Below are 25150 nucleotides of genomic sequence, written 5' to 3' on the forward strand. Positions count from 1 at the left end.
GAAAATGACTGAGTAGGTTAAAAATTTTGTACACAGCATTTTTACTTCTACAAGAACGATCGATTCTGACCAGACTATTTAAATATCTTTTTTCAATTCTTTTGTGGAGAGTCATTCTTGGTGGAAAAATATTATGATGTGCATTTAGAGAGCATAGTCCACATTTTCAGCCATATCAGTACAATTTTAGGGTGGTTTTCTTAAGAGTTCTTCACTTTCATTAAATCTAATTTCTTTAGAAATTGTGATAAAGTTCACTCCTGGATTTAGTAAGCTTGCATGCAGACAAATCCTAGAGATGGGTGAAAATACTTCTCCTTAGGGCTCTGATTTCGTTCCACTTTAACTGGTGCAACTCCACTGAGTGGAGTAATATTAAAGTCAGTTGAGAATTTTATTATAAGTGAGATGTACAACAAACTCCAATGACTTTTGGTTTTCCTGAAATAATAGAAATTAAGAGTCTGTTGGGCTGATTTGTTTAGCTGCTCTTGTAGGTTTCAAGGTCTGAATTTTATCCTAGGAAAACCTCAGCTGTAGTACAACCCTAGAGTGAAGCTGTAATCCTTAGTGTCACTCTAACAATGTATTTGGCTCAGTAATGTCATCAAATATTAAAAGGTGTAAAGGAGAAGGTTCCAGGATATTCTACAGGATATTCAAGGCACACACCTTTCTGAAATCTCTGGTTTGTTGGAAATGCCTACAAAATTTGTACGAAACTCTCATGGAATTACATTGTACAAAAAAGATACAGATCACTGCAGGTTTTAATGCTCATTTGCTATGTATATTTATACATACATACATACATACATAAAAGAAAATGTTTCCTTTAAGAAAAAAATGCCTAGTTTTCCTATTTCTTCATTGCTTACCTGCTCAAAAATTGTTTTTTTACCTCTTCAGAGTGACAGCTTTACTGTTTCCCATCTTAAATAAATCCCCACCTACTTTTGGGCCTGAAATATATATCCTTCATCTCAAAAGAGCTTTAATATTATTTTGAAAGGCTCTTTGTCAGCATACCTGTCTTCTGGAGAAATCTGTGCTCAAAAGTGGAGCCTAGTGTCAAGGAAGCTAAAATCTTAAATATGTACTGTCCTATACTACAATGCTTTTTGGACCCAGCAGAAATGTACACTTTTGCAAATAAAACCTTTTTTTTTACATAAAATCCCTCTAGTGTAACATTTATTTTCTTTCCTCTGAATCTACAGGAGACCTATGACATATATACACATGTATATATGATCCATGATAATTTTGAGTGACATCAGAATGATTCAGAATACGGTAAAGGTTTTATTTTGGTGGTGGAAAGGTGCTAGAACTTATGGTGTGGACTGAACATTATCACATTGTGACATGTCAGAAAAATAACATTTTTAAAATAAACATATTGCCCTTTCTTCATATAGTTTTCTTGATATTTATGGCAGATCCTTACAATTTTTTTTCATACTGCTGATCAGGAATCAGGTATCTTGAAATAATCTTGGATATATGTGTCTCAAGACAGAATTTGTATTTCTGGTCCTGATGTTGATGGATTTCTTCTGAGCCATGTACTTCAGACAGAAAACTTGTTCAACAGTCATGTTCTGCTGCATTTTTCTCCTTAGGAAACATTAATTGATCACATTTCAACATAAAGATGAATCTGCAGCTCCAAATGCCATATTTTAGACTTGCTAGGTATCACCCACTGAAGTGCAAGGAAATTATTTGCTTCAATGCACCACAACTTAAACACATAAAGATACCACCTTCTGATTTAAAAATTTAACGTATTTGGTACTGAACAAAAATTTGAACAGATTAGCCATAAAAATATAAAGATAGTATAAATATTTATTGGAACATATGTGTAGGCATAGGTGCATGGTTTACACACAAGAATTTAATTCCAATAGTTTTGGTGAACATCAGCCACTATTTCACTATATTTATGAGTCTCTTAAAAAAACCAAAACACCTCACTATAGAACAGATATGATGTGTAGTTACTGCTCTTTGGAGCACTTTGAAGAGCTTTACATTTAAAGTTCCTTAATTTCTTTAAAAAGGTAATTCTCATTAAAAAAAAAAATCAGGTAAAGATTATATAGAATATTTTAAAAATTCTGTGGTGATCATATTGTAAATTATACAAGACTTTCAGAATGTTTGGGACCTGTTAAATGGAGGATAAATTTTTAAACTTATTGATTCGTTCTTTTTTTATCAGTAGAAGCAACTATGAGATTGAGCAGGGAAACGCAGGTTATCCATTCATCGGCTGTAGTGTCACTTAGACAGAATTCCAGTTCCCCGAGCCTGGCATCCCCATTCTGCGTAAACCTTCTAAATTAACTCAGTTCAATTCTAGCAGTGAGTCTTTCAAATAAGCTGCTGTCACCTAGGATACATAACTGTGTGAGCCAGTACGGAGAGGCAAGAAAGCCCTCTGTCCGTGTTTTTGCGCTTGCCAGGCAAAAGCCAGCTGCAGTTGAGAAGGCATGTAACCGAATCCATCTCAACGGGCACCAAGCCAAGAATATGAAGCTGTGCTAGCGCTCCGCGCTCTACCAAAGCGTTTACATGGCTGCTGGACCGTTGGTGGCTCAGCTCAAGAACGGCTCAAGGATGCATGGCTTTAAGACCCCCTTCGAAGCAGCCCCCACAAAAGCAGATGAGGATAGGATTTGCAACAATCCCAGGAGGATCAGGGTGTACAAGAGGCCAAAATTATTTTAGTTCTTTGAAAACAGAGCAAAAATGAAAGTCATCACACTAAGGTGAATTTGTGGTTGCATTGAATTTAATGACTGACTTCCACATCATTTGATGTTAGGGGTGCCTACTGGCACGAGGTGATTTGTGTTGCATGACACTACATAATTACTTAACTATAACATACCATTTTAATGCTCATGATTGTTAAAAGATTTATTTAAATTACTTTTATTTTTCAGTGCCCTATTTTTCCAGTTGTCAGCTGAATTGTGTGATTGATAATTAACAAATTAGTGGGATAGCTTTGGTTTTACAGTTGTCGTATGATAGCTTGTGCAGTACAGAACTTGCCTCCTTTTAGCAAGGAAGTTGACACATACATAAACTGACATTCTGAAGTCTTTCTTCAGCATTTATACACAGTATACCAAATACCAGCACATCAAAAGGCTGTAATCTAATACAATAAATTGCAGTTGTACTATCAATCTCTTGGTAGAAACACTTATTGCTCAGCTAGATATCATTTAATAGTTTGTTGTGGACCCGAGTGACTCATGTACAATTCAAAGCTGCACATAATATCTAAAGTAATAGAACAGGAATATGAACACAGTGTTTAGGTATAGAGTAAGTAATATACACAGTCAAAAGTAGGTTATTTACATAGAAATAAATGGTAGTTAAAAATATGTAGAGGTTTAAGAGAACTGCAATATTAAAATGAAGCAATACATGTCACTAAGTTATAGTAACTGAATTATAAACCCTTTTCATTGCTCATCAAAAGAAAATGAAAAGGAGGAGAGGAATTTTTTTTTTTTTTAATAAAATAAAGACATTGAGTATTTTATATTAGCTGCCATGTTATCTTGGTTGCGTTACTATTCATCACAAAAGAATTCTGCATGGGAAATCTGAGAGGTACTCACTTTTGACAAGGTAAGGCCTACAGGTAGGATTGGTAATTTTATTAGACCACCTAAAATAGCTGGAGAAAGCAGATAAAATTTGTTTGGGCAAACAAATTCTTTTCCATGGCTGTTATGAGCAGCAGATATTGAGGTTTGCTTCAAATTCAGACAATTGTTCTCAGTAGCATATTCAAGTGGTCTAATAAAAATCTGTACCCCATTTACAAACCTTACCTGCTTACGTATTTCACCACCACAGCGGCGACAACTCTACTGCTGAAGTTTATACAGGTAAGTGATATCCAGGGGATGGGGGAAGGGAATTCCTAAGTATTTATGAACATACAGGATGCTTGGTAGAAAATAAACAAATGCCAGTACAACTAAAAGCCTGCGGCTCTTCCTAGAATTAGACATAGCACCTACAAGGAGTAACGGATCAGGAAACACGTTTGGTATAGCTCTAAATTTATAAGACAAACCCCTGTTCAGGCTTTTGGCTTTATGTTATATCCTCCTTTATGTCAGCTGGTTTTGTACATAGATCAATTTATATGACTTTGAGTACTGACAGATGTCTCAGCACCATGAGATCTTCTGAGCCTTGCTTCTGCCTTTCTCTAACGGACAGTGACAGCTCTGTTAATATATCGATATTCCATAAAACCTCGTGAGGAAATTACCCAGAGTATCCCAAATTATATTTACAACTAAACAAATAGTAGGTGCATCCAGTGAGATCATATGGGATTTCGTATTGCTTGCCTGCTTGGCAAGGCTCCTCACCCCTCCTTTCTCTATCAGCACCAGCAACCTGCCCTGTCCCAATCCTGTCCCAATTCTGAAGGTACCTTGGTTTTTTTTCTTTTCCTTTTCTGTTATCCCAAAGAATATCTACACAATTAAAGAAGACAGTGATACTTCAACCATTCATACTCTTCAGGGCAAATTACATAGTAAAGCTTCATAAACTTTTTTATTGCTTATATTTCCAAGGTAAGATTAATTCATTATATAATCACTCAGAATTTTGCAGTCACTTTTGTTACTGGCTTTACCTACATCTAAAGGAATTGAAGTTATAATGAAAGATTGAAATAGGTGCAAATGAATCGAGTGCTGAGCTCCTCTTACAAACGTGTGTTACCACAACTGTTTCAAGGTCACAAATTTCAATAGCTGATATTAGTATAGTTTCAGGATAGTCAATAAAACGAGGCCATTTTCTCCTGGTTGAGGATATAGTTCTACATCAAAGGATACTTTCTGTTACAAGCAACTGGATTTTGTAAACACATAAATGTTTTTCATCCATTTGAACAAATACACACCGTTATATTTGCAGAAGTATTGTGATTATTAAACCACGGTAATCAATATTCCCATGTAAACTAGATAAATGCAATAAATTAAAATGTGAGAAGGAAAATGTAGTCAAATTATTAGATGACTGGTGACTGGTGTTTAAATTATGTCACATGGCACATCATTAAATGTAGCTGATATATCCAAGGTAATTTTTTAGTGAATGTAATTGTTAAACCTTTTATGTCTAACTACTGTGCAATACTTGCAAAGTTTTTCTTTTGCTAAAAACTGCCTTCCAGACCAACTACTAATCATAATATATATTCATAATACTTATGTTTTCATCCTTTATACAGAAACTCTTTCAGTGTTGTACATACTATATATTGTATTCTGTATATACAATAATCTAAAAAAGAATTCCTTAATATTAATAAAAAATAACTACAGTGTCAAGGTTCAGTTACTATAAAATGTCATTTTAAGGTAACTCCACTCAAGACATCTATCATTAAGGAATAAGATAGTAATAATAAGTAGTAAGGAAGTGATACATACAAGGTACCGTTGAGAAAAATACAACAAGGATCAGGTATCCAACATAAAACCCAAATCCTATAAAGCAAAGAAATCAGCAGACGGTTTTCCATTCTACTTGCTTAAAACTTTTCCTAAGCAAGAAGATTTACAGCTCCAAAACACACACGACCCTTTAAATAGCATCCCACCTACAAGCAGGTACAGAGTCTGTCCAGAGTGCCTGATATGAAGAGGAATGAGACACTACGGGTTTGTCATTACAGTCTTTGCATCACATGAACTTTCTAGATGTAGAAACAGTAAATGAGCCAAGACACCAAGGAAATTGGAAGGTTGCTTCCAATTTAACTAGTTAGCAAAGTATGACCGTGCAGATTGGATTTCTGATTTATAACAAGAATAGCCACACCCTGACAAATGCTTAAGATGAATAGAACTGTATTATTCATCACACGGAACACAGATTTAATGGCTTTTAAGGACCAGCTTCTTATCGTAAGAATATATTTGTGTGATGTCTGTGAACAAGTATCCCCGTAGCAAAACCAGGTGCTTATTTATAAGGGAAAATCTTGACCCTACTGCACCTTCCCTCCAGGAGAAAGTAAACATGGCTGGTATTCTTCATATAAACAAACAGAAAAGAGTAAACAATTCCGAAATAACCCCCACACTTCTCTTTGGTGTTCATTCTTCCTTGTTCCGTTGCCCAATTCTTGTGTCAAATATAATCAAATGATTAATATACAAGGAAAAGCTGAGGGCAAACGTGATCAGCTGATAGAAGAGACTTGCTGAAGTCAGTGCTATTCAGACTTAAAACTTACATCAAGCTGTGGACTGGCCCTAGACAGATTATCTCCAGAGAGTCTCTGTTGAACAAGATCATGCTTTTTTCTGTGCCTGGTGGTTTAGCCTACAATCCTTTGAGAACAGAAAAATGCATACCTCAAAATGTGGCTGTTATTTCATCCTGAATGCTTTCTATAAGTGTAGCCTCCTTTTTCACTGCCAAAGATTTACGTCTCACAAAACTAGGAGACAAACTTCACAAAAGGTCAGCCTGTACTTTAGGATACTTCTCCTTACCTTGATATCCATGAAATATTTACTTTTAAAATATACCTACCTCATGTTATCAGTGCAAAAAGATTTACATTTATTTGCATTACTTATACATACATTAAAGTATACTGATGGCATTAAAAAAATAAAGAAAATCATGTAATACCTTTACTTTTACCTATGGATTTGGTGAAATGGTTCCATGAAGAAAGCATTTCCAGACAAAAAGAGAATAAAGAAGAGGAGAGAAACAACAGTAAGACTCATGAGTATATGTAAATGCAATAGTATCTGAACATAAAGAAACAAAGTATCTGGAGACAAATGGAGATGCAATCAGTGTCATATTAGGGACTTTGTTTATTTTTTTCCAATCTGTACATGCAGAGAAACAGAAATAACCCATGCTTAGATCAGAAAGAGTGACACAAAAGTAACATGGACAGTGGGTTAGGAGGAAAAAAAAATCACTGATTTTTTTAGGTTGCAAGATCGTACTCTCAGCATTCCAGAAGCCAGGAGCAGGAGTTTTCTGCACATTTCCAACCAGCCATGCATTAATGTAAATGGACTCTTCAATGTGTACAATGTGAAAGCTGAGTATCTTCTCTCAGAAGCTATCTGAAGAGTGCTCTTGTGCTTCGTTTATCTTTTATCGAATCACAGGTATTGTATTTTCTGATAAATACATGAAATTTTCTTAATCACCTTCTTACTTCTCTCACCTCTTTTCAGTTATTGTATTGCAAGAGGGGGAGTTGAGGAGGCAGGAAGGACAAAAGCTTACGGAGCAAACAAAAAAAAACAAAACGATGAAATAAGATGTGACTAAAACCATGTGTTTATTTGCAGCCAAAGACAGCTTTCAAGCATTTGCCCATCATTTGCAGTGATGGATTCAAAGCAGCTACAGAACAAGAAGAAACAATGAAAGCAGAGTGGAAAAGGAACAGAGCCCATACCTTGGTCGCCCATCATCAGGTGCGCCAGACCTTGAAGGGAAACAAGAGCACAGTCAGCAATGAACAAGGGAGCACGGGAAGGTGGTGTTGTCACAGTGACAAAAATGTTTTGTGACAGGCATCTGTTTCCTATGAGATGTCTGTATCACAGAGGGAAATCAAAGAGCATTTTTCAACCACTGGTTGGAATGCTTTGGGCTACGAGGAACAGAACTGCAATTCAGACACTGCGTGCTGTTTTATTGTGTATTTCTTCTGTGCAGTAGTTGGGATGACAGAAAATAAAATGCTTTCAAATCCAACTAATTCCTTTAATCTGTCTTTATCATATTTTGATTATATTGCTTTGAACACTTTGCTGGGAGGACTTCCTGTCCTCTATGTATGAAATGACGTTAAAAACCTGGAGAAGTGTAAACCTGAAAAATGGGCTGGGTCTGATCTTTTTCCCCTCATAAAAATGAGCATTTCAGGTAATTAAATAAGATTTCTTCATCACATTGAAATGATGATGCAAGGGATGTCTCCTTATTTGTGTGAAACGTGACAGTAGAATGACTTGTTCCAGAGAAGGAAAATTATTACATATTCAATATAAAATACATAGCAATAAAGAAAATTTAAGTATCAGCTTCTGAAGCTACTTCATAAATCTGTGAGAAATAGATTTTGCTATATATTTGTATTGTGAGATGAAATCCAGTCATACCAGTATAGCTCCAGTGACATTTCCAAACAGATGTCCAAAATGATAGTCACTCAGAGTGATTACTCTTTAACATAAGGTTGTTTTTTTTTATTAATGAAAAAAAAATTATACTTATATTCTCACTGAGAATAATGTGATGTAGGGAGATAATTTTTTCTAGAAATATGAAAGATTTTCATGCTTTATGTCTGGTTTAAAAAACAGGCTTATTCTTGTGGAACTTAGCTGGTTTAGGATCCATTTTAGAAGTTATGGGTTGCTCATGTGTTAAATGTGCTTCTCTTCTCCAACAGCTACAAAAAGTGATACATTATTTCCTTATTGACAATTAATTAAAATTAATTCACACAAAGAAGGTGTGCAATAAAATATCCTGCTCTTTATTGGAAAGCAGACTTCCTGGAGAGTTCCTGTGATTTCTAATTCACAAAGAAAATTAGGTGCACAAATGACTCATAGTACTTGGGGAGGGGGGGAGGGAGGGGGAGTTCAAAGAGGATACTCCCAACTGCAATCAGTCTTAAAAGTATTCATATCTTATCAGTTCCAAACCTCAAGTGATGTTCAAAACGGACTAACAATGGTTTTGCTGAATTAGTTTTTTTTAATGCCACCCTTTCTAGAAGGGTAGTTAGACCTATGGGCCTGATGTGCCCCGTCTCTTGTGCCATGGATTCTGTTTCCAAACCCAGTGTCCGGCAGCTGGTGGGATTACCTGGGGTTCACAGCAACGTAAGTGAAAGCTGAGCCGGACCCCAAAGGGATGCTGCATAAGCATTGCACGGGAAAAATCACACAGCTGTGCTGCAGTTTGCAGCTTGTGGAAGAGAGTAGGCATGTTTACACATGTGTTCTTGGTAAGTGTTGCTGCAAGAGAAGCACACTGGGTAAATGCACAAAGTACAAAGACTACAGTCAAGCTTCGGTCCTTCAACACGGGATGTCCTTGCTCGGACCCCTGGCTGCACACACAGCCTTCTGGAAGCAGTACTCTCTTCATTTATGAAGATTATTTAGCTTGTCTTTTGACTTTTAAATTTTTGTCTTGGCAATGATAGTAAAATGTTAGACTTTTGACATGGCCTTAACTGTATTTGATAGAGGGAAGGTGAAATGAGTCGAATGTTACAACATCTTTTTTTCTTTTAATAGAATAGTTACTTTTCTGCAGCTTCTTTAAGTGAGCTCTTTCAGCTCTTAGAAGGTCTGCAGCAAATTGCTGCCACATCTCCTACAGGAACACAAAGAAGGTAATCTCTTAGTAACTTGCATTTAAATATGGTCTTTATAGCTCTAAGGGCCTAAACAAAAAGCCTGGCCTCAAGAGATCACCGCTGCTTGAGAGCTACTATTCTTGCTAAAATGATATGTGAGCTTGGTGAGTTGTAAATACATGATTCATATATAATTTGAAAAAAAATGTAAATGGCAGAAGCGCCTCTTGAAAACATCATAGAAACCACTTGATTTTTAAGAGTCACTCACAGTACTGTTCAACTAAAAAAGTCAAGTAAATGTGAAAAACACACTGCTCAAACCAAACAAGTATCAATTAAAATATTTAGCACTAGTCATCAAGACACTGTATTTTGTTTGACTCTGTATTTTACTTTATTTGTGAAGCAGTAAGGTTACTTACACTTACTTGCTGAAAGCACATAATGATACTTAACTTATTTTATATTTTTCCAATCTATGGATGAAGGCTATGGAAGAGTGAAGAATTACTATTACTGTACCTGTCCACAGACTGTTTAAAATGATACAGATAAATCTACCCTGAGAGCAATCGCTGCTAGATTTTCAAAATGACAGTCTGCTAATAATAGAGGATACCACAATGGATAGTCAGGGGAAGTTCCAGCGTTAACCAGCCGTGTATAGGTGTACCACACAGTGAAAATATTCATTTATGCACCATTACTTCATAAGCAGAATGATAAAACCCTTTTCTTTATGAATTAGGAATTAAATATTTAGTAGGAATCCCTCATGTGTGATCCATGACATCTTTATACTGAACTTGGCTCTGAGAGGAGAGAGTTACGGGGCACAGGATGGGACAGTGGAAGCAGATATGAAGATAAGGTATTTTCTTAATTTGGTGCATGAGTTCCATGCAGAGCACAGGCCAAAACAAAATTTAAACATGGTAAACCTGTGGTGAACATGTTCATCCCTAGCACAATTTTAGTAAAATGAATAAATTACAGTCTTTTCATACCAGCAACATGTACAAAATTAACTCTGTAAGTACTAAATCCTTGTTTTCTTATGTAGCCTAACTTAACAGAGATGCTCAGATATCACAGAAATCAAAGATGAAAAATTATAGCTCGGTTTCCAAATTGTGCTTTGGACTCACCATTCTATCCTTCCATTCTTTACATATACATCTTTTGTAGCTTTAATGTATGCATAAGTATCTAGATATGTGTTGGAATAAATTTAAGGTTGCTGTTTTAAGAATCAGATTCAGGTAAAGCCTGGATTAACTGTTATCCAGGCTTTATCTTGTACTGCTGTGCATAAATGAATAGGTGAAATGAAATTGCACCTCCTTATCTAGTTATACTGATCCTAATTCACATTTGAGACTCATGTTGACACCAGTAAGAGTTTTATACACAGATCAAACATAAAATTAGGTACTTATTTCTAGGCTTTTATGTTTTCCAGTTAGAATTCCTACCCCAAGTGTTGTTGAATACATTCTTGTTTCACAATGCAAAGGAAATGGTATTGGTATGTATGTGTGTGACAGATCAGAATTGTTTAAAATTTCTTTCTCCTACTGGTAACATATTTTAAGGAAATTGCACAGCATCGTGCATGTGTTAAATCTGAGCACCTCTCTTTGCCCTTGAATACAGTAGCACAGAGAAATGCGGTACCAATACTTCCAGGCTTTTTCAATAAATTGCCACTGACTAGGCAGGCAGTGGTCCACAGTGCCTTGAATCCCGAGTGGACTCATGTTCCGCAGTGGCTCAGGATGGGACCCTGGGTCAGAGCTGTGCCAGGGCATTCACTTTGCATATAAGTTAGCTTACAAAGTCCTTGATTTAAAAATAGTTTTAAAGTATTGGAAAAAAAAGGGAAAAGGTATTTCTCAGTTTAGATAGATAAACAATTTTTTTTCCAAATAGACAATTGTTTATTTAGTATGCAAAGATTCAGCTCAGTGAAACTTTTAAAAGCACTTGTCCGTCAAAAAGCACCTTCACCTTTTGGCTTATAAGCAAAAAGACAGTATTGATTCCCAGCAATAACTGATCTGTGAAGCATATTCTGTACCTTTAAAACTATGATACATGCACACAAAATGTTTTACCAGCTAATAGACTTACTTACCAATATTCAGGCTAGCTGGCACTGTGCTTTAGTTTCCACTGCCCTGTGCCATACTTTCTTTAAAGGGACTTAATTACATACCAACATTATTATTGAAATCACATGCTGCTTCTTTCACCGTGTCAAAAAGGCAGGGTGCATTATGTTGAAAAGTTAGAAGGACTTTTTTCCTAAAATTTTGTGCTGTGCAGGATATTAAAGCAAGCAAGATTTGTAGTATTAAAGAGAAAAGCGCTTTCCATTTTCCTAAGCAATTAGAACATAGGTATTTAACATGCATTACATTCTTATGAGGATTTATGCTCCATACTAATGAAACAAATAGTTTGTTGTGTTTTTCATACAGAACATGAGAAGGAATCAATACTTCTGCAAATCTCCTGAATGATTTTGAAATGTGATGTCAGTCAGTCACAGCAGTACAAATCCCATTGTTTCAGTGGGGATATTCTGGAATTACACCAATAAGACCAAGATTAAAATGGAGTTTTGCTTGTGTTCTGTATGGAAAAAGAAATCACATTTATTTAATAAACTTGTATACCTTTATGGGTAAAAAAATGCAACTTACCGTACTGAATGATATGTGTACTTTTATAACATTAAGCAGAAGGGGAAAAAAACCACTAAACAGAAGGAAAAAACAGGAGCTTAGGAAAATAAGGTAGAAAGCACCCACCTTCCACATAGTTGTCTTCTGTAAGCACATAACAGGGAAGGAGAGAAAAGGAAAACATTCATTAAGCAGCATGCAGACTGGAACTTGCCATTGCATGTCTTCATCATGCAAGGCATCAAACACAACATGCAAGTGCTCCATTGCTACAATCCAGAGGGAAAAACAAAAGCACCAGGGAAGCAGTGTTTCCTCTATTTAACCAAATTTATGTGATATGAAATAAAACAAGACTGTTTCCACAGTGCAAAAATTCTACAGGATTTACTGCAGCTCTTTGTTAAGTTTAATTACTATTAGTCATTAATCAGAGGATCTTCTTGGAAGACTTTTATAACTATGTATTTTAAAGCCATCAGTCATTTCTGATAAGGATTCTAAGTTCATTTGCTTCTACTTTCCCATTCTGAATTTTCCTTAACGACCTGTATGAAGTAGATGATTTTAAACAGATCGAACAAGATAACTTAAGTTTTAGAATATGGTGTGAAGGTGTTACTACAGGCAGCGTGGCTGATCCTGCACTCATTACTGAGACACTCACTCTGGTCATTGGCTCAGATCTCAAAATCCAGTGTGGAAAACCTGTCACTTAAACTGGGTGGAATAACAGAATTGTAGGATCGTGTCCCACAGCATTTGTCAGCATCAGAAACTTGCACATCTTAAAAAAATGAATCAGTTCTCTGCCTAGTCCAGCTAGCAAAGGCCACAGCATCTCAGGCATGGGCTCTGCCCCCAGATCAGATCAAAGGGCATTTTGCCTAAGTAAAAGCTGCTGTCAACAAGCAATGATTTGGCCTTTCATCCCCACCCCAACATCAATATGGGGCACAGGAAGGAAGGTTCGCCCAAAGCCTACAGAGCAAAAGAGGACTAGGAACTGAGCCTCAGCTAATGAAGTGGACAGAATTTAAACAGGCTCAGCGTCCTAGTACTCATGCTAGTCCCTATAGTCCTCAGCTCCTCTGCTGGGTCGGTGCTTTTGAGGGAATATGCCTCTGTTGCCCATTATGATTTTGACTGAGGAGAGGATAGGAGTGAGTACAAAGATGATGTCTCAGGGGAGAGAGAAAATGGGAAAGGTAAAATAACAAAGGAAAAACAACACGGAAGTCAAGGAGATGGACTGTGTGAAACCAACAAAGAAACGGGGATGGGTGATAAGGCGGCAGCCTGGCTGCTTAGGAGATCTCTTCCTGCAGTTGGTGCCTTCTCCACCAGCTCTTCCTGGGGAGCAAGCACTCAGAAGCAATTGCAAATTGAAGCCCAGTTCTGTCATTACAGGTGATACCTCATGGAGTCTTCCTAAACGAAAATACCTTTTCATGTGACTGTTAAGAAATGCGATCTAAAGTAATTTGGATATATTGTAAACAAGGAGTCAATATAATGAGTTACACAGAACTGGGCTCAATGATACCTTCTATGCATTTCCTGCCAGAATGTGTCACTTTTCATAATGAAAAGCATTTACAAATTAATGGCACAAACCCCTGAAAAATCTCATCATAACTAGACAGTATTCCAATACATAATTTGAAAAATTTACCACTTTTAAAATAATAGCTATAATAAACAATGAATATTAAGGGTTGAAGTCTCAGGTTTTAGTTCTAATACTCATAGGTCAGAGCAGAGAAAGTTATTTGGCTTAAGATATTATAAATCACCTTTTCCATGCACACACTCCAAATTTAGACTTCTAAAATCTCACTGCCTTAAATTTTAGTTTGTTATGATAGTGCAAAGGGTACATACTGGTTCATGCATTTAGGAAAGAGGCTGAAAAGAAAAAAAATATGAAAAGCAGTATGCCTGTTGTGAGTAAATACATGAAGATCAACAAATCGAAAAAAAGTTCACTGAGAAAATGAAAAACACTAGATTTCACACAGTAAAGATATTACGTTCTCACAAGATGAAGATATATTCTATACGCAGTGTAAATTACAGTGATATTTGGGCTATTAGAAATAGCTACTTACAGCTAAACTCTTCTGGAAGAGTCTTCTTCCTTTAACTGCATATAGTAATTTCTTTTGTTCAAGTACAAAATCCCCCAAACTTAATGAAAAATATATCAGTTATTTCAACCGTAGTATAACTTCAGGCTCCTTCATCTAGCCCTGGTTCCCAGGGTGCTGGTATGGTGCCATACCAATACTGCAATGACATTCTGTCTGGTGGCTCCACTTAGCTTGACATGAGTACTTAAACCCAACGTATGAACTTGCTGAAAGGCCAGTTCTGTTGTTCATGATGGAGTCAAAGGAAGAGTTCTGAAAACATCACAGGCAGTGTCAGATGGTTAAACTCATCTTATTACAGGGTTTAACGTACTTTGTTCTGTATCATGGCCCCTGTTCGTAGCAGTGATTGGTATGTCTTTTGTAATGACTGTCAAGCATAAAGATTTATGCTAGCTGAGCAGCTTCCCCTAAATGTCTGATTGATTAAACTTTTAAGTGATAGTAAGTTAAACTGTCAAAATATTTTGAATTACATAAAATTGAAAGTGCTGCATTCCGGTTCCGTGAATAAAACAGTGTATATAGCCAAACCCCTATGCTCTAGTAAACAGCCACGAAAATTTATTCCTCCACATGTTTTTGTCATGGTAAGTTAAACCACCTTAAACAGTTTTACAATTGAAGAAAAAAATTAGTTCAGCTTGTTCATGGTACATTACAAGGTTTTAATGTTAGATTAGCATTCAGCATTATTATTTATTTAAGGTGGTTTTTTGTGATGGTTGATATATTTCTGTATCACTAATACTTTGCTTGACTTTCCTGATTGCCATTTTCTTGGCATAGTCTGTTCTTCTAATCACAGACCGAGATGCCAGAAGACCCAAATTCTAACTTTGCTTTTTATTAATTTTGCTTACTCCAGCCACTGAAAAAAAACAACAACAAAAAAAAACAACAAAAAAACCCCAAAGCCAAAAAATAGGAGGGAACTCTTTGAAAACCTTGTATACTATCAACACCTTAATTTTGCAATTTGGAGGGAACAAAATTTTCCTCATTCATATCAGGGGTAACTATTTACATCATTACAATTGCACTGGTGTAAAATTTATATACCTGGAGGACAGTAAACCCTTATTACACATTTCTGTCATTGCTGATGATTTAGCCACCTACAGTCTGAATTTAGCCACATTTTGATCCATCCACCCTGAAGGACATAGCCAATAGGCTACTGAGTAGGTCTGCTGGCATCAGTGGAACCAGAATCTTTCAAGACACAAAGTGCCATCTCCTCACTGCTGTAGGCGTTGGCAAAGAATGGCTCTGCCTTTTCTAGACCAGCTGATCATACCAATGATCTTCACCGATGCACAGCCCAGGTACAAGACCAGGAGCTAAAAGGGACTGTCAACACAAGAGCAGAGGAGAAGGGCCTTGCAGCCTCCACTGGCAACTGGATGACTGCCCAGACAGATAATTTTCTCTTCAGCGCTCTGACTTCTGGTAGATGTGAAAAGTTCTGTTTTCACATTGTACCAAGCTACTCGCTTGAAGAACTAGACAGGTCTTCATCCACTGCAAATGTTTATTTCCTAGACCTTCCCCCCCCCCCCCCCCCCCCCCCGCCCCCCCCATCTCCCTGCCTCCACAATGATTGCACTGCTGGTTTTTGTGTTTACAACCCAATTCCTTTGGCCAAATTCTGCTCTCAGTACCGAGGCAAATACTCGGTTGACGGCATGTCATGGTTGAAATCAGCAGAACTACACAACTTACACAGGCTGTGAATCTGGCTTAATATCTTCAGAAGAATTGTCTCAGACTGCCCTTACTGAGCTGAGAGCAGAATCTGCTCCATATTTTTTGCAGCAAAAGCCCAACCAATTCTAATTATTTTAGCATATTACCATGATTCAGTGATATAAAAATGGGAATCATTTTTTTACATGATGTTTTTATTAATTCAAGAATCATTTTAATATCCGGTGATGCTTCATGGAAACCTTGATTTGTTTTAAAACTAAGTGACTGTTTATATGTTTTGTGGTTATTTCTGCTATTACACACTTTTTGTCTGCTAGATTATTTACACCTTAGCCACACAGCACAATATTTGTTTTGACAATTATATAAGAACAGTATTTTAATGATAAACAGATGAAACAGTACATTAGTATTTTGAAGTTATAGAAATAACATTCTAGATATAACATAATAAGAAATAGCATATTAGAGTTGGCATTTTTATATGGTTTTTCCCCTCATCAAAATTACAGTTCAAAATCATATTTGGCAACAATGAAGGGTATAATATACCACAGACATAGTTCCTGGAATTTCGTAAGATATTCAGTAGTACAAATAGTAGGGAAGTAGCCTGAAATAAAGCTTATCTTTATGCAGGTGTCTGCCATTAAAAATGATGGGTAGAAATTTAAGATACTATATTTTAAGTTTGTTTTCCCAAAGAGTAATGCATAGGTATATGTCTCTATAAATTTATCTAATTTAAAATCCTATACTAGAAAATGTCATTTAAGAGACAGCTTTTTCTATGGGAACGTACCCAGCATCTCTCGGTTAGTGTTATTTAGCCTGTCCCATTGGGTTCTCAAATTGTTTGTTAGAGAAGCTGGTTTTTTTTTAACATGCGGTTCAAAAGAAAATATTTGGAAAAGATATGAAAAAATCAAGTATGTTATAAAGTATGTTATGAAGCATGAACAGTCATAGTTTCAATAATGATGAACTAAAGCAATTCATTAAAAATCTGCAACTATTAGCATTGGTCTTATCAAGTGCTGTGTATCTGACAAATTTCATTAGGATTATTTGAATTTTTTTGAAATGTACTTTTGAAACCCACTGTAAATATTGATTGTAATTATTTACTGTAATTTTGAATAATCAGAAATGTATTCTAAAGATACTTAGTACAGAACTCTGATTCTGTTGCAGCCTTCTGCTTGAATATTGAGTAAATAGGGAAGCAGCATTTCCTACAGCTGGGCTTCGTAGAACAAAATTTGGGATTCATCTGCAAAATCTGAAAATCCACCAGAATCCAGGGTACAGGGCCCAGGAGTTCCTACATTTCCACATGTTTCTCAGGTCTGAAGGCAATATACAGCCTCTCCCAGACTCCACAGAGCTTTGGGTGGGCCCATGCTGAGGGCTTTCCCGTCAGCAGGTAGATATATAATATAACAAGGACTCTATCCAATTTTTTGGTGGAAGGAAGAGATTTCAGAATAACAGGAATTTGGTTCTGTTCTAGCTCCATTTTCTGTCTACTACTCTGTGAAGATCCCTTCTTTTCTGGAATGCCCTGTACGAGCCTCAGGAGGACAGTGTGATACTGCCAGGGGCACAGATGACCCGTCTTGACCAAAAAAGAGAACCAGGCTTTCTGCCAAATGAGAATCATTAGGGCACAATTAGACCTTTCTGTGAGTTTTGTACGAGACAGTCATCAGCCCAAATGCAGTACACCTCTGTAAATTCCACTAACAACCACGAGTTTACTCTAGGTGAGGCCACCTTTTCTATAAAGTGCTATATATCCCAAGTGCATTGAGAATGGAATAATGACAAGATCATTTTAGTTAAGCTACTGTAGATGATCTCCTGGTGTGAAGCAGCAGCTAAGAGGGGCAATGCACGTCTTGAATGCACAGGCAAAGAAATGATGAACAGAAATAGAAAATGGCATTACTTTTTGTGGTGCAACTAAAACCATTACTGTGTTTAGCTCCAGTGCTCATATACTTAAAAGGAAGTGAAAAATGAAAGAGGTTTCAGAAAAAAACCCCCACCTTTTCCCACAATCATTCATGGCATTAAAAACCTGAGAAAACTCAGCAATCATGTCTTACACTGAAAGCCCTAAGATGCTCAATCTATTGAATATATCAAAGAAAAGATTAAGAGGTGTCTTGAACCCAGTTTGTAACTATCAATGTCGGGAGAATGATTCTTGATACCTGGAAATCCTTTCAACCAGACAAATGCTGGGATTGAGAGTCAGAAAAGTTCAAACTGAAAATAAGATGAAATTTTCCAACAAAAATAAGCATTGGGAATATGGGAAATTCTTCCCTAAAGTCTTAAGACAGAGCCTTTTCTAACAGAAACTGTATATCCATCGTTGCTTGTGGGCTGCACTGTAGGAATCACTGGAAGAAATTCTGCATTTTGCCATTTAGGAGGGCAGGTTAATATTTCCATAGCTGTACATTCTGGCCATAACTTGTAGGAATCTATAAATTTTCTCCAGTCAAATCCAAACAGAAACCAAGCATAAAAAGCAGCAAAGACTTTGACACCCTGTTAAACACAAATATGTTCAAACAAATTGTTTTCTCAGAAGCAATCTCTGCACCATTTGCACAAAGAGCTCACTTAGAAATGTTTCCCATGAAGAATTCAAATATAATGGGTGAAAAAGAATCATTCAGGTAAATCGTTACTATTATTTCCAGTGGGAAAATACCCACACCCCCAATTTACTTCTACACCCTGTAATATTTTCCAATACGCTCTGCAGTTGTCTGCAGATGACAAACAGAATCAAAATCAAGACATAATTAAATCAATACTCTTTCTGAGGCAACAATTCTTCTGTGCCGTTTGATTCATATACAGCTTTATCACTTTTCTATTGTTTATCATCACAAGGGTATCAAACATGAAATTATTCAACATTGCTTTAGCTTAATGCTATTAATCCATGATTATTTTACTGTCACACATTTTTAGATATTACACATCTGAACCAACTTTGGAGCTACAGCAGTCAACAAATAAGCACATCTTTGATTCTTATATCTCCTTTTTCGTAACTGCTTCCTAGAACTGACATTTTTTGAAATTTGCTTGTCCTTTTAGTAAATTTTACTGTATTTCTAAATAAACTTGGAGTGACTCAGGGGAGAGATCATGATGTAGATATAAAAATAACTGCTTTTTAATTATATTACAATCCCAAGAAACTTCACTTTGGCCTTATTTTGTCACCTTCTTAAATTTAATTTTTTTCTCCAAAATGGGTCTGGCTAGTCTCAGATGTGCTAAACTTCAGACCTGCTTGCAATATGTCAATGTTTTACAGAAATTTGCATCGGTCACTGGGACAAGTGTTCTTGCATCTGTGTCACAGCTGCAGTAACCACAACCAGGGAAGAAAGGTGGAATCAAAGTTTTTTTAATAACTAAATTTATTAATATTAATAATAAAGATAATGAAAGAAGAAACAAATAATTTATCTAAGTGAAGGCAAGTCAAAGAAACACGGTCTCTCCTCAGTGTTTTAATTTCCATGTATAAGCAGAAAATGAAACACAGTGTAAATCTATGTATTTTACCATATCCTTTTTAAGAACTGCTGCTCTTTTTCCATTTAGCCTCTGGGACTATTTCTCTGGATTGGAAACATTCCATTTCCTTTTAAAATTTCTGAGATTTGCACACTACTCTTTGATTTGTGCTTTCAGACCTCTTTCCTTGTAATCACTAGAGGTCTTATTTGCTATCACAGGGAATGGATAGATTAACTATAATTAAGAACTGACTGTATATGGTTCACGTTACATGACCGTAACTCCTCTTTTCTTCCTAGCACTATTATTTCTTTGTATTTTCTCCTGTTTGTCCCTGCTGGCTACATGCATGAAAATATATTTTCAGGATATTCCCATCAAAACCTTTCATACAGAATTAACTACTCTGGCTGGCAGACAGTAATGGCAAGAACAGATTATGTTCTATAAAAGTGATGCAAGGTGACACAGGTATTTCTATTTGAAAAATACCAGCACTGAAATGAATTTGAAAAATTTATAAAATAACTTATTTCAACAACTTCTTTAAGAAACAGTTGTGAAATGGGGAATTAAGATTTTTCAGAATTATTTGTGCTTGTTTTGGTGCACATGAGAGTAGAAACTAGCCCAAATCTGATTCTTTGTTGCACTGTGCTTTGTATATTCAATTTTATCTATAAAAGAGGCTGAAAAATCAGGCCTCGATTACTAGCAGAAGAAATCAAATCACTGTCCAACCATCCTTTCAGCAAAACTGGTCCGTTAGAGCCATTAATACCATAGGATTAGCTGAAATGACAGCGAGTAAAAATGCTACACAGTGGTTGAACGGCAGAAGTAATTTTCCAACTGGATGGCAGCTTTACAGAGGTGATGATCCAGCGGATAACACGAGCAGGAGACTCAAAGGAGCAGAGGTCACATCTTTTGTCCATGAGAAGGATATTGTTTTTAGGCAATCCTTTCTAAAACTTTTCTACTGTTTCTTTATCGCATACTGAACTGGAAGCTATCTACACTTTCACAATCTCTACTGTGTAAATATAATATTTCTGCTTTGTAATGCTTACAGGGTGATACATGACTGCACATTCTGCTCATCTGAGATATTCACTCAGGCCCTGACTCTGCACCTGGATATTTGTGCCTTCCCAGACTAGTACAACACCAAAATTAACAGGACTGCATGCAAAGCTAGCCATATTTCTGTATTCACGTGCTGGTTTTCTACAAAAAAGAGGAATGTTGATGTGCTATCGGTGATGCTGTGACTTTAACACAGGTGGCTGAAGACAATTTGGTATCAAGTGTTCTTGAAAGTTAGCAGCTAAAATTATAGAAGACACACTGTGCACAAAAACAGAGTAGCAATATTCAAAATCACTTTGTTGTATATTTATTTAGCTAGTCACCATAAAATTTTCTTGGCTACTACTGCAATTCATTTTGTGGATGTGAACTGAGCTTAACCTTCCTTTGGAAGCCTTTAGGATGGTACAGAACAAACTTTCTGTTCATTTAAATGGGAAATTCCTCTGAACTGAGTAGAGCTGTGCTCTGAAATTCAGCATGGTGTAACCAAGTGTTTCATTTGACATCAAACTAAAATTTAATCATAGCTATCTGTGACTGTGAGAGAACAAAATAGCTATCTTTTTTTTTTTTTTAAAGAACTGAACTTAATTTTCTCCTTTACCAGTCTACAGTAATTTCAACGCTAATGCTGAATGTTATTCTGATTAATTAGTGGTTATAGATAATGACAACAAAACTAATTACAAGAAAATTTACAATTTTAAAAAAATCAACATCTCTTCCCTTAAATTCTGGTCAACCTTAGCTAAAGTAAGAATTGACACACCTTCTTGTTTCCTCCATAGATTCTACAGGGACTGAGCAACTGTATATTTTGTTGTAGCAGTGTGCATGCCTGGATTGAGCTCCCACGTGTGCAGAGCAGTTGCACACACTGCAATCAGGAAACAGATGCTTTACAACAATTCTTGATATGGATTGGTTAAACAGTTATCGGCATAAGAATATATATTGTAACTTTTATAAAGCTACTAAGTGATGTAAAAAAATCACTGGCCTTAGTTTAGAACAGGTGAAAAAGGTGGCTCCTGGCAAGGAGATACTGTACCTGATGTGCTTTTGCAAAACCCTGATGGTATATATATGATGGCTAGCTACATTAATTTTTCATCTATGACTGTTCCTATCTCAGAACTGCACAATTGAAATTTCTAGCGGTAGTAGGTGTTTCAAGACAGTTACATTTTAGGGACATCTATAAAATGAACGCAAACTAAGAGCTAGTTCTTCCCTTCCTAACAGTTTAATCAATACCACAGAATCACAGAATGGTTTGGGTAGGAAAGACCTCTGAAGGACATTTGGTCCAACCTCCCAGCTCAAGCTGGGCCACCTAGAGCTGACCATCCAGGACTGTGTCCAGATGGCTTTTGAGTATCTCCAACACTGGAGACTCCACAACCTCTCTGGGCAAGTTGTGCCAGCGCTTCATCACCCTCACAGCAAAAATGTGTTTCCTGATGTTCAGACAGTACCTCCTGTGTTTCAGTTTGTTCCCATTACCTCTGGTGCTGTCACTGAGCACCACTGAAAAGAGCCTGGCTCCATCCTCTATGCACCCTCCCTTCAGGTATTTATATACATTAACGTGACCCGCCCTGAGCCTCCTCTTTTTCAGGCTAAACAGTCCCAGCTTTCTTAGGTGGGACTCTCATAGGAGAGATGCTTTAGTCCCTTCATCATCTTTGGCCCCTGGTTGGACTCTCTCCAGTATGTCCATGTTTCTCTTGCACTAAGGAGCCCAGAACTGGACACAGTGCTCCAGCTGTGGCCTCACCAGCACTGAGTAGAAGGGAAGTATCTGACCTGCTGGCAATGCTTTGCCAAGTGCAGCCCAGGATACCATTAGATTCCTTTGCCCCAAGGGCATGTTGTTGGCTCATGGTCAACTTGGTATCCCCCAGGACTCTTTGGTCCTTTTCTGCAAAGTTGCTTCCAAGATGAGTGTCCCCCAGAATATATGGGTGCAGGGAGTTGTTCTTCCCCAGGGGCAGGTCTTTAGCACTTGTTGAATTTCATGAGGTTAGTGTCAGTCCATTTCTCCAGCCTGCCAAGGTCCCTTTGGATGGCAGCATGACCTTCTGGTGTACCAGCCACTCCTCACAGCTTGAGGGTTCTTCTCCTTACTGAGGGTACACTCTGGCCCATCATCCTGATCATTAATGAAGATGTCAAGCAGGATCAGACCCAGTATTCATCCCTGGGGTACAGAGCTAGTCACTGGCCTCCAAGTAGACTTTCTGCCACTGATCATCACTCTCGGGGCTGGGCCATTCAGACAGTTTTCCAGCCACCTCACTTGTCTGCTCATCCAGCCCGTACAACAGCAGCTTGTCTATGAGGATCTTATGGGAGACAGAGTCAAAGGCCTTTCTGAAGTCCAGGTAGACAACATTCAGTGCTCTGCTCTCATCTACCAGGAGAGTCAATTCATCACAGAAGTTTTAGAAGTTGGTCAAGTATGACTTAACCATGGTGAAGCCATGCTGACTATTCCTTATGTGCCTAGAAATGTTTTCCAGGATTAGCTGCTCCATCATGTTCCCAGGGATCACAGGGAGTCTGATTGGACTGTAGTTCCCTGGTCCTCCTTCTCCTCCTTCTTGAAGATGGGGGTGAATTTCCATTCTTCCAGTCTTTGGATACTTCTCCCATCTGTCATGATTGATTAAAGATTATCAAGAGTGGCCTCTCAATGACATCTGACAGCTCCCTGGGCATTTGTGGGTGCATCCCATCAGGCCCCAGGGACTTACATATTCCCAGTTTGCTTAGCTTTTCCCTGACCTGATTCTTTTCCACCAAGGGCATATATTCCTTGCTCCAGCCTTTCCCCTTTGTCTCTGGGACCTGGGAATCCTAAAGGCTAGTTTTGCCAGTAAAGGCTGAAACAAAGAAGGAAATAAGGACCTTTTCTATGTCCTGTGTTACCAGGTCCCTCATCTTGTTGACAATGGGTCCACATTTTCCCTGGTCTGTCTTTTGTCAGTAACGTACTTATAGTAGCCCTTCTTGTTGTCTTTGACATCCCTGGACAGAATAAATTCCAGCTGAGCTTTAGCTTTCCTAACCATTCCTGGATGCTAGGACAATGTTTTGGTATTGTTTTCAGGTTAGCTGTCCTTGTTTCCACCTTTGTGTGCTTCCTTTATGTGTTTGGGTTTGACTAGCAGCTCTTTGCTCATCCACACAGGCCCCCTGGCATTTTTGCCTGACTTCGTATTCATTGGGATGGAAGTCTCTTGTGCTTGGAGGAGGTGATCCATAAATATTAACTGGCTTTCTTGGACTCTTTTCTCTCCAGGGCCTTAACCCATGGGACTCTTCTAAGCAGATCTTTGAAAAGGTCAGAGTCAGCTCTCCTGAAAGCAAGTGTGAGCTTGTTTCTCACCTTCCTCCATGCTCTCAGCATCCTGAACTCCACCATGATCACTGCAGCCACGGCTGCCTTGATCTTCACATCCCCAGCGAGCCCTTCCTTGTTGGTATGAGGTCCAGCAGACTGCCTCTCCTTGTTGGGTCTGCTGTCATTCGGAGGAGGACGTTCTCATCAATTCACTCCAGGAGCCTCCGGGATTGCTTATATCCTGCTAAGTTGTCCCTCCAGCAGACATCAGGGTGGTTAAGTCCCCCATGAGCACCAGGGCCTGCAAATGTGAAGCTCCTCCTATCTGTCTGTAGAAGGCCTCATCCACTTGTTCTTCCTGGTCAGGTGGACTACAGCAGACACCCACTATAATGTCATCTTGGATAGTTCTTGAAGTCTTCCTTATTACCTTTGGTCCTTTCTGAAAGAAATTACTAGGAAATATATTCTGATGCTAATCTTTAATAATTTTACATATTTTTTTCAAACCTACATTACCTTCAGTATAGCCCATGTGGAGATTATTTTTTGTATAGTTATGCTGTAATTCATGTATCACAACACATCAGCATGGCAGCACGTTGCAGATGAAAAAGTGGTAAAGCATCTTTTCTATTGTCAGTGCTTCTATAGCTGGCAAATTTGTTAGAATGGCAAAGATGTTAGCGTCAAGAAAAATCAAAATAGTATCTTTTAGTGAAGAACTATTTCTGGGTTAAAACTTTATCAGAACCAATTATAATACTTCCTCACAAAAAGTTGTCTCTGTAGTGTATTGCCTTGTAGTACATATTAAGGGGACAGTGGGGAATGTTGTAATGACCTTTCACGGCACTGAGTCAAACAGAAATTCAGAAGGAAATCAGGGAGAATATATAAATGTAGACCTATAGAAGAAAATATCTGAGGAGACATAAATAATATTGGTTGAGTAATACGAAAAAATATATTCATTAAAATGTGTTCTGCATGTATTTCTTGGATACCATTCTTTTGAGGTTACATCCTAAGCATGATATGAAATGATATTTTTTACATTATTAAAACAAAATTATAAAAATAAGTGGACTAAGTAAACTGTCCTACAAGGGAAATCCTTCACTGCAAGGTAAATCCTAGTGAATAACAGAAATCTTGTTTG

At 37.4% G+C, this 25150-nt stretch overlaps 1 protein-coding gene across 23 annotated transcripts in view; it reads right to left on the reverse strand.

The window, feature by feature from the left end:
* NRXN1 (neurexin 1) overlaps positions 1–25150 on the reverse strand; it is a 730254-nt gene that overhangs the window by 636818 nt on the left and 68286 nt on the right. For 13 of the 23 annotated variants that reach the window (XM_037405534.1, XM_037405526.1, XM_037405524.1 and 10 more), the window contains exons 3-5: positions 12250–12267; positions 7508–7537; positions 6712–6723 (exon numbers count right to left, since the gene is read on the reverse strand). The exons of 4 other annotated variants lie outside the window; for them this stretch is intronic. In XM_037405534.1, the coding sequence (XP_037261431.1) occupies positions 6712–6723; positions 7508–7537; positions 12250–12267 (60 nt within the window). Of the gene's footprint in view, positions 1–5718; positions 6724–7507; positions 7538–12249; positions 12268–25150 lie in introns of those variants that run through there. 6 more of the 23 variants (XM_037405532.1, XM_037405527.1, XM_037405533.1 and 3 more) reach the window with 3 other exon arrangements.

Source organism: Falco rusticolus, chromosome 12 (assembly GCF_015220075.1).
Source record: "Falco rusticolus isolate bFalRus1 chromosome 12, bFalRus1.pri, whole genome shotgun sequence".
In the NCBI taxonomy this organism is placed as follows: Eukaryota; Metazoa; Chordata; class Aves; order Falconiformes; family Falconidae; genus Falco; species Falco rusticolus.